This window comes from Spodoptera frugiperda, chromosome 13 (genome assembly GCF_023101765.2).
Source record: "Spodoptera frugiperda isolate SF20-4 chromosome 13, AGI-APGP_CSIRO_Sfru_2.0, whole genome shotgun sequence".
Lineage (NCBI taxonomy): Eukaryota > Metazoa > Arthropoda > Insecta > Lepidoptera > Noctuidae > Spodoptera > Spodoptera frugiperda.
Window position 1 is genome coordinate 4,938,772 of NC_064224.1, and position 11,345 is coordinate 4,950,116.

General features: G+C 38.7%; 1 protein-coding gene across 1 annotated transcript; it reads left to right on the forward strand.

Annotated features, from left to right (window-relative positions):
• The first annotated feature begins 2,309 nt into the window (after positions 1-2,309).
• Positions 2,310-8,210, forward strand: LOC118270721 (piggyBac transposable element-derived protein 4-like). Its single transcript, XM_035586479.2, has 2 exons — positions 2,310-2,566; positions 6,335-8,210. Exon 2 carries the CDS (start codon positions 6,366-6,368, stop codon positions 8,112-8,114), a length of 1,749 nt encoding a protein of 582 aa, XP_035442372.2. The 5' UTR covers positions 2,310-2,566; positions 6,335-6,365; the 3' UTR covers positions 8,115-8,210.
• The last annotated feature ends 3,135 nt before the right edge of the window (positions 8,211-11,345 follow it).

Sequence of the window (11,345 nt, forward strand, 5' to 3'; positions counted from 1 at the left end):
GGGAAAGTCAGAATTGGTAGACGTTTTCGTAAATTAGTTTAATTATTAATTAGTTTATTCATGAATGTAAATAATATTTGTTTATTTCAACAGTTTCTAAGAAGGTTACTTCTTACTTGGGAGGACTTTACGTAACATGAATTGTATTCCATTTTGTAATTATATTGTATTGTATTTTGTAGTCGTATTTTTTACGTCTCACATGCTAAGACGAGTGTTATTGTTTTTAATCCACTTCAAACAAGGCGAGTCCTTAGTTTTTAAGGTTCCGTAGTAAACAAGGAACACTTAACAATAGTTTTTCTGTTTATACTGAGACATTATTATGGGAATATTATTAGTACTCATGTAGGTATGATTGTTAATAACATGCCTTAATACCGTCCCGTAGTATTTTTCAATGTACCTAATTTCGTATATTTTATTAAGATAACTTGCCTCTTATTGATACTTGTGGACTTATAATCTTTGTCTTTGTTTATTTGTTTTTATATGTGATGGGTCGACTTTTGGCCGCGTCTCTCGCCTGGTGGTAGGTAAGTGATGATGCAGCCTACAATGGAGCACGTCTGCCTATCCTGGCCAGCACGAAGGGGTCTCCGCAGATGTTGCACCAGATCAACTCTATCGGGTACTCATCGCGAAGGTGGATCAGGAATATCGATAGCACCCTGAACCAAAGCTTGAAATATAACATAAGGACAAAAATGTATGTATTACATAAAAAAATGTGCACTTCTCTAATATCCCCCTTCGTAGAATAAAGTGTGATATTATATATGACGGCAGTGTATAGGACGGCAGAGTATACATTCGTCACCACCCTTACTGTTCCCGCGGGTAGCGTTACAGCCGACTAAGGGATTACGCGTGTGACAGAGACCGGACATTTGTGTTCTCTTCTCTCTTCGACTATATTGCGCAGTGGCTGAGTTGACCGGCTTCCTTGCTACCCGCCAGGACCTCTGCCACGGTCCTATTTCACACATTGTTGTTCTAGGAGTGAGTGTGACACGTTTATGAATTTGTATGTTTGTATAGGTACTACATGTAGGATTGATCCAAATCCGATCTTTGCATCGTTTTGAGTTTTTGGCACAGGTATAGAAATAAAGTCAAAAAGCGATTGGAATTTTGACAACAACGCCACATCTTTTTATCCAAGAAGGGGTAGGCAGAACTGCACATTACGGTATGTAATGCCACTGTAAAATGTACCCCCACTTTTTACTATTTGTGTTACAAGTCTCATGTACCTAATAGGGGTGAGCGTATTGCCATATACTGGGCACATTTTCAGACTTTGTGCTACTACTGAGAAATTTTCGAAAAACCGAAAATAGCCCAGTAATACTTTGTCCGACCAGGGAATCGAGCCCGAGACCCCTTGTCCGGCAGTCGCACTTACGACCACTCGACCAATGAGGCAATCGTTGAAACTTTGATTTTGGTTTATTATCAGTTATTAATTTCGGTCGTAACTAAATAAGCTGTCGACGTCCGATAATGTTAAGCCCGTCTCACAATAATTACTTTTTAAAGGATCAGATCATTTCTCGGAATTAAATATTTCTTAAAGAGATCTCCATTAAAATCACAATATCCTGAACAGGTTGTTGGGAGTTAATTAAAAGCTATTTATAGAAGTTTTCAATTTATTATACAAATAGGTTATAAATACAGGTGTACCGAAAATGTCCTTTAAAATCTATAAACTGTGATTGTGATTTTTATTGATATTTTAGACTTTTAGTTTTTTATTTACTGTAGATTTAGGTGATGCCTATTTCTAGTTATATATTTGGCCTTTAAAAATATTCAAATAAAATTTTATTTTTTATGAAGAATCGAACCCGCATTATATGTAACAGTGATAACAAATCATCCAAAGGTCGTTAGTTACCAATTAAGTACTTATTATAATGTCAATAAAACAATGTGAAACCACAAAAATTCAGAATACAAGCAAAAAAAGGTTAACTTAGGGATGAACAAAAAAAGAGGCTCATTCTTGTACACCGATAACCGTACACTTGGGTATAACACACCCCACTCCAAAAATAAACCAGACCGTATTATTACCCACACATACAAGCAACAACAACTCTTACGCCCTCAGTCTTAAGGTCGGGTATCTCGCACCCAACAAAAACGATACCCACACGCTCGATTTTAAAATTCACGTCACACGAGAAACATCCTTACATCCTTGTAATAAGGTTGGGTATTAGGTACCCGGCGGCAAGAAACTAACGGCCGACCTAATGGGACGGGTCGGCGACCTTGGTGTGACGCGCAAGTCCCGCGTATCTCCCCGACGCCCCGCAGTTGTGCTGCGCCGCCAGCGAAAGCAAGACGTGCGTATTGTACTGGGTGATTTATACCCACTGCCATTAAAATTACATTCTATGTACTTAATATTGTAATGTGTTGGTAAATAGACAGAATAGTGTGTTGGTATTGTTTTGAAGTGAAGTTTTAAAAGGATTTTAACGTGTGTCTTACGTAAGCGGTTTTGAGTCGGCGTGTACCGGCGCGACGCAAAGCCGCCATCTTAATTTTATTGGTACGTACCTACTCATGTTTACGTATTTAATGTGTTGAGAATTTTGTTTAATGCTTCTATGTAATGTTCTGTTTATTTGTAATTATTGTACTATCTAAGTAGTTTGACTATTATGTATATTGTTTTTGGGGTATTATAATAGTTTTAGTTTAGTGAATTTTGTTTTTTTTAATTTAAACTTTGTTTATTTACATAGCTGTGTTTATGTGGGTATTGTTAGTTTTGACAGATGACGACGGAAATCGGTCGGTCAATAGTAAATACTTCGATAGTAGATTTTCGACCTTATTGCAAAGGAATAAGATTGAAAATAATTTAGAATTTTTAGATTTAGCGACTAAGTTTTTATATTAATTTTAATTTTTTAAGGATTTCAAAGGTGACAATGCGGTATCGCTGTTTTGTCAGATCTGACGTACAAAAATAGTAGGTACAAAGTAAATACTTCAATAGTAGATTTTCGACCTTATTACAAAGGAATAAGATTGAAAATCTTTTTGAAATTTAAGATTTGCGATTGTTTTTTTTTACGTTACAAACAATTTGGATTTCGGGACAAATTTGCATGCTTGCATTGTCTTATTGTCAAAAATAGTACAGGTACACCAACTTGTATATTCAAGATATTCGACTTTATGACTAAGTGATAAGATTGAAAATCGGTTAGCAAAATTTAACAAATTGGAGTAGTTAGTTTGATTGTACGCTAATGATTACTACCTACATGTTTAACATAAAAACGGCACAAATAGTTTAAAGGCTTTTTATTTGTCAAAAGGGTGGGTAAATACGTATACAAGTACACCAACGTGTATATTCAAGATATTCGACTTTATACTCAAGTGATAAGATTGAAAATTGGTTAACACAATTCAACCACATTGCAGTATGTAGTTTTATACGGTAGTAAGACGTGAAACAGCGCTTATGATTTTACCATACATACAACAAGCAAAATAGTACATAGTTTAAAAAAAACATAAAACGTGTGGGTAAATAAGTAGTACTTTAAATCGTACTCCTTAAAGTTGATTTTGGGGTGACTTATGATACTTCTGACTTGAGACTGCCTAATGTCAATTGAGTCGACCCCACTGCGATACACCGGCTAGAGTAGTATTCAATCGATTGAAGCCATAAGAAGCACTCAGTTCGAGTTTCAGATCGAAATTTGGTCAATAATGAGTTTGGTTATATTTTAGTGTGGATTATTAGAAGAATGATATTTTTACTTTAAAAAAAAATTCGTTGCCCCACACTAGGATTTTCTCATGTATCGTGGGTGCGTTTACAAGTTCACATACACATGACACCCAGAACCGAAATTAAAATTTGCGGATCACACAAATAGTAGCTCCGTGCGGGAATCGAACCCGTTTCACGTTGCGCGGCAGACGATTGCCCAGCCACCGCGCCAACCGTGCATTCAAAATATTATTAGAAGATGATATTATTTCAAAATTGGCGATATCCTATAACTAGTATGGTAATGGATACCCACTGATTAAGATTATTGCAATAGGACACCGGAACGTATGTCACGCAAAACTAAACGTTTATTGCAAAGTAATAAAGGTTATTTTCGCCTGACATTAAGTCTGTTTACAAAGCATGTTGCTTTGCCGGACCTATTTAAGCGAAGTGTGTAGTCTTTTAATCGTGGACATCGTGGTGTTTTGTCAAATACGAATGATTCTTTAAAATACTTACTTATTGTTGTTAGTACATATATACTAATATGATATACAGGGTGTCCCTGAAGTCGACGTCCAACAGGCACCAGATGATCGGCAAGGTTCCAACTGTTATCAGAATAAAATTCTAAGTCCGACAGTTTTTAAATTACAGTGACTTATGTGTTATCTAAGAAAAAGTACACCCTGTGCCAGTCTTTTGACTCTTGTTGCTACAAATATTTATTTTTTCGTCTGCAGTCTTCCTTACATTATCCTGAATAGTGCTCCAGTAATATGGAATCATAAATTCTTAGCCAACTGCTTTAGATTGGAAAACATTGTTAGTTTTAGAGGAACCAAATACTCTGAATAATTTTTTCACCTTACTTTAAGTGACTGTACTGAATAAATTATGTATGGCGCTAGTAGTGGCAAATTTCACCAAAGTTGGCGCATTTAATAAGGATTATAAAATGGTATATCACTTTGCAAATTATTTCTTAAATTCGACACAAAAAAAGATTTTTCAACGAAACTCCGTTTCGATGAATTTATTTGAACTTACTAAAAATTCTTCTAGTGTACTCAAATCATACGTTATAACCTCGTATGCACTAGACAGCACTTTGCACGCTATTTGTTATCATCATGTTGAAAATCAGCGAGGATCTCTTGTCAAAAAATATTGTCTGTTTACCCGTGATTTCGCTTGCAGCATTCGTCGGCAATATTATCGCTAGACGAACTGGTGTTGTGCATTTCGAGCCATCGTACTCGGGCTTCGGCATTTTAGCTGAGCACTGGCTTTTTTGCGCCGTGTTGATTATTTATTTTTTAAATTATTTTTTGCTTTACCTGCAATTCCTTGTAACGGTGCAAATAACTCTTTCTCGACAAACTAAAGAATATTTGATGCTGCATCCCGCATTTGATCACAAGGCATGAACACGTAACTTAATCGGAGGATTCACCCATTTCTTTTTTTTTTTTGATGGGGATATGACGAGTAATTGTGCGTAAGGGCTCATGTACACCACACCACTACCGCGTCGATATGCTGTGTACATGAATCTGCCGCGTCCGTTCCTTTCGATTTTACTACATTTGATAATGTGTTTGATGCACTATGAACATCATATTGCAATCATTCAATATTATTTAGTGAAACATGATACATAACATCAGTTCCTCTAGTAAGTCTAGTAATATTGCCGACGAATGCTGCAAGCGAAATCATGAGTAGACAGACAATGTTGTTTGACAAGAGATCCTCGCTGATTTTCAACATGATGATAACAAATCGCGTGCAAAGTGTTGTCTAGTGCATACTAGGTTGTAACGTATGATTTGAGTAAGTACACTAGAAGAAATAATGGTAAGTTATAATAAATTCATCGAAACGGAGTTTCGTCGAAAAATCTTTTTTTGTGTCGAATTTAAGAAATAATTTGCAAAGTGCTATACCATTTTATAATCCTTATTAAATGCGCCAACTTTGGTGAAATTTGCCACTACTAGCACCATACATAATTTATTCAGTACAGTCACTTAAAGTAAGGTGAAAATTTTATTCAGAGTATTTGGTTCCTCTAAAACTAACAATGTTTTCCAATCTAAAGCAGTTGGCTAAGAATTTATGATTCCATATTACTGGAGCACTATTCAGGATAATGTAAGGAAGACTGCAGACGAAAAAATAAATATTTGTAGCAACAAGAGTCAAAAGACTGGCACAGGGTGTACTTTTTCGTGGATAACACATAAGTCACTGTAATTTAAAAACTGTAGGACTTAGATTTTTTTTATATTTTTCTGATAACAGTTGGAACCTTGCTGATCATCTAGTGCCCGTTGGACGTCGATTTCAGGGACACCCTGTATACGGAGATAAAAGGCGTGACGGTTTATATGAAGGTTTACGGTTTATATCCCCGAAGGGGTAGGCAGAGGTGCACATTACGGCACGTAATGCCGCTATACAATGTACACCCTCTTTTCACAATTTGTGTTTTAAGTCCCATGTAATAGGGGGTGAGGTATTGTTGTTAGCTCTTATGACGAAACAATAAAGTCTATTTTACTTTGTCCACAGATCTCATCCTCGCATCTCATCTCTCCTCACCATGGCGAGCACATCATCAAAGAAACAAACAATGATGTTTGGATTCTGCGAAGCTTTACTAGAAGAAGATACAAGCAACTATGACTACAATAACGACGACTATCGCCGCCATACAGGAGGCGCTGATAGTGACACAGAGCAGGAACTAAGTGATGACGACAGCAATCGTGATGCCCATGTATTCGTACAAGAGAATGAGAAGGAAGATATAATCTATACAGGTAAAGACGGCACAACACTTTGGTTTTCCAATCCCAAACAAGCCAAAGTTGAATACTTGTCCATCAAACCATCCATACCAGGCGTAAACCCATTCGCAAAAAATGCCAAAACAGAAGTAGAATGCTGGAAACTATTCTTCAATGATGATATACTTGAAGATATTCTTAATTACACTAACGAAGAAATCACTTCGAAGACGTTTGCAGAAAATCATAACACACGAGTCCATATTGTGAAGGAAACTTCTATGGATGAGATTATGGCTTTACTTGGACTCATGTATATAACTGGGCTGAATAATTCTACTGGTTACAACTTGACTGATTTGTGGCGGTCAGACGGTACGGGTGTAGACATTTTTAGAATGACAATGTCATTGCAACGGTTCAATTTCCTCCAAGGCTGTTTGCGTTTTGATGATGCTGCAACTCGCGCACAGAGATCCGCAGTAGACAATCTTGCCCTAGTCAGAGCCATCTTTGATAAATTCGTTGGGAACTGCCAGAAAGCGTATAATCCAAGTCATTTCCTCACATTAGATGTAAAGTACATACCTTTTAGAGGCGAATGTCCTTTCCGACAATTTATGCCAAAGACTTCAGCAGCTTATGGAATTAAAATGTACTCATTAGTAGACGCTAAAGATTTTTATACTATCAATATGGAAATAAATGCAGGTAACCAACCATCTGGACCGTATGTAACAAGCTACGAACCTGTGGACATAGTTGATAGATTAGTGAGACCAGTCAGTAATACTGGTAGAAATATAACCTTCGACAATTATTTCACAAGTATACCTCTAGTCACACATTTGCTGCAAGAACACATGCTTACATGTACAGGAGCATTGAGGAAGAATAAAAAAGAAATCCCGTTCAGTTTCTTGACAACCCAACCCAGAGGTGTAGGGTCATCACGATTTGGTTTCCAGAAGCATATGACTTTGGTATCTCATGTGCCAAAAAAATCCAAAATTATTCTCTTGCTCTCATCTTATCACCATGACAAGACTTTTGATATCACAAAATGTGGTGACAAACCGAAGCCAGAAATGATAACATTTTACAATTCCACAAAAACTGGCGTGGAAAATGTTGAAAGGCTGTGCAAAATGTACGATGTCAGGAACTATTGTAAGAGCTGGCCGTTATTGATACTCTTCACAATGCTCAACATAGCTGCATTGAACAGTTACATAGTTTACATGGCAAACAATGAAAATTCTAAATTGAGAAGGTCTGAGTACGTTAGGAAACTCGGTCTAGCGCTCGTGAAGCAACATTTGAAGACAAGGACAGATAAGAATAATTTGCCTCGTGAACTAAGAAAGAGGATTTTTGAACAAGTGGGGGAACCGCTTCTGGATCCCCCTGCGAGTGATGTGAAGCCGTATAAACGATGCCGAGACTGTCCATCTTCTAAGGATCGGAAGACTAAGTACTGTTGTCTTGAATGCAAGAAGCCAATATGCTTGCAACATGTCATTACTATGTGCCAGAATTGTACTTCTCTTGCAATTGATTAGTTTAAAATTGTATTATGTATAGTAGGTTTAAATAGTAGAAGTAAAATGTCAAAGTTCTTTAATAAGTGTTCTTTAAATAAAAATGCAATAATAATACTATATTGTTTAATTTATTTCCACAATATAAATAATATTTATTTACATAACTATTGAACAACATTGATGCATTCTTAGAATACCAATTATATTGTTGAGGAACTTGGGGAAAATATTTTATGTATAAACCTTAATCAATCTTAAGCAAGAGTTGGAACGGGGTAGTTTTTAGTCAATTACGTCAGTTAAGTCTGATACCCCTTCTCGTCTCGCCCAAGGCGGGAGAAGTCATTGGATGATTTTTCCCGCTTAAAAACAATATAATATTATATCGATTCATATAAATAAAATAGAAAGTTCTCTAATTTCTTAATTTTAATCTATCACAATATCAAACGTCATCAAAATTGGTAGAACGGACAAATGAATGAATGAGAAACTAGTCTTTAAATTATTGTACTATTGTTCAAATATTTATTTCAACTTATGACATTAGTTAATCAAAACTACAAATTATTTCAATATTTAATTACGAGTAATTAAGGTTTCAACTATATCATACATAAACTTTAACTAAACTATATTGGAACTTCAAATAATTTCAAAACTACATAGCGATAGCTTCCATAATATAATTTGTTAGCAGCAACAGTTTCAGACTAATTTGCATCGATAGCGAGGCTGGTGACAAAGGTAGTTCTAACTGCTTATAGTTATCTAGAGCTGCCTTTGAGTTCGCTTCATTTGCCGTCTAGGTATTTGTAAATTAGCCACCGTCGAAGTTATCAGGAGTCATGAATAAAACTCATAAATGTTGTGTAGTTGTTGGTTATAGGAATTCTTGTTGTTAATTGAGTGTTTTAAATGTGACTGACGAGTCAGTAGGCTTTGATTTTTGACTTAAGTTGGATTATTTGGTTTTAACTTTATTTTGTTTAAGGATATTGTTTTCTCGAAGTGAATGGGTATTCAACACTAGTAAATTGTGGGTATTATATTGTTGTAATTATGCATCTCTCTGACGCCTCCCTGGATTATGTATATTATATTTTTGAATTACCTTTTTATTATAAACTTATTGCCAGTTATTGCACAATCATGGTAGAATGGCGGACATAATGCCACAGGCATTCCCTCTTGTCAATCTTTAGGTGTTACGGAGACAGGTAGGTGCAAATTAATTCGACATCAAAATTTAGACAGTACATAATAATTGATAAATAGATAGTTTATATGTACTTATTTGTTTTTTTTTATGAAATAGGTGGCAAACGAGCAAACGAGTCACCTGATGGTAAGCGATCAGCGCCATATATCATATATCTCAACAGATACATGGTACCCTAAATTTGACTACGAATGTAAAGTCACCCTAAATTCTGCGACCCACACTTGAGCAGAATATTATGTATGAACTACGGATTACCATACTCACAACTCTGCGGTGGAATGTACTTTAGTAGTTGTCCACTACCTTCCGTACACCTGTGCTCGCTTATTTACAGTTTCACTGGCAAACTTTGTGTTATACCTACTATAGTTACTACATAATTATCATGTTGAAAGAAAGAGACAGAGTTATCTATTAATACTACTTTCCTTTTCTATTGGCATGCAAGAGTTTCGGATGGCAAACCGATTTGTTGACTACATAAAGTTGGTGGTTGGTCAAGTGACTGAATAACTGTTTGCTGTAACGTGTCTTTCTTGTAATTTCAGCTCTTAGTTGTATAATTTGCAAACGCACCTATGATACAGAAGAATAACTTTTTTATTAGAAATTCTTTATCATACACCTTACGGCGCATTCCAATAAACTACGGATCGGTAGATGTGCCTACGAGCCGTAGAATTTTGACACATATTGTATGGAGCTTATGTCAAAATTCTACGGCTCGTAAGCAAATTTACCGATCGGTAGTTTATTGAAATGCGCCGTTAATGTACCTACTTATATTGTTAGTAGGAAAAATAATGCTAATCTGACAGAACAATAAGAGTTCTATTTCAATAGCACTAGAGGTTAGTATTCCCTAATATATGTTATACAGTTTGACGTGCAAGTTGGGCGTCATAAGGGGCCTTTTTTTTTTTTTCTTTTTTTTTTTTTTTTTGAGGGTGGAAAATCATCCAATGACTTCTCCCGCCTTGGGCGAGGCGTGAGGGAGTGTCAGACTCTTACTGACTAAAAACCACCCCGTTCCTACTCCTGGCCGTCGAGCCGGAGCCCCGGTAAACCCGCTAGGTAGTCCGCAGCTCCGGATTAGGCATCAGCCCTACTGGGCCCCATCTGTGGTGGTCTGATGGCTCTTTGAGGCGCGCGCAGAACGCGACGCGCCGCACGCACGGGTCTGGTTCTGGTCGGGCGGCGAGCTACCCTTGCTCACCGTCCGCAGACCCGCACTTACGGTGGCCGGAGATCGTCGCGCGATCCCCGACGCCCGAAGTGTCTCTCGCGACGGCTGGGGCGTGAGGAGGTTCGTTCTCTCACGCGCCCCGCCTCCTCCTTAGCTAGCATGACTGCTTCGCAGAAGGAGGAGACGGCATCCCAGTCCCCCTCGCTCCGCACCATGGCTTGTATCAGTGCCGGACGCGAGAGGGCGCCGTCGCCGACCACATCCCTGAGGACACGGCGGTGCTCAGCCCACGCAGGGCAGACCGCAAGCGTATGTTCCACCGTGTCCTCCGGGCGGTCTTCGCAGTGATGACACCCGGGCGTTTCCTCCCGCCCAATCAGAAACAGGAACCTACCGAAGCTTCCATGTCCGGTAAGCACCTGCGTCAGGCGGTAGGTGAGGACGCCGTGGCGCCTCTCTAGCCACTCCTCAAAGAGGGGACTTACCGCTGCAATGACAGCGAGCCCAGCCCTTGGTTGCGACAGTCGCTGCTGCCATTCCGCCATGAGATCGCGCCGGAGCTCATCCCGCCACGCATTAATCTGGCGCGGCAGTGGAGTTTCGCCCCGGCGACGCGCGTCGGCGCGCAAACTAAAGACGCGCGCGAGCACCTTCGCCTCCAAATCCCACGGCGGGAGTCCGGCAAGGAGGTTGGCCGCCTCTCCGGAGATCGTGCGATATCCGCGGATCACTCGAATGGCCATGACCCTCTGGGACGTGAGCAGCGCCCGAGCTGGCCGCCGCATCAGGTTCGGCGCCCACACAGGGGCTCCGTAGAGGGCCATGGACCGCACGATCC

What these genes read in the sequence shown, in the direction of transcription:
- LOC118270721 (XM_035586479.2), top strand. Translation starts at nt 6,366, where the DNA reads ATGGCGAGCACATCATCAAAGAAACAAACAATGATGTTTGGATTCTGC.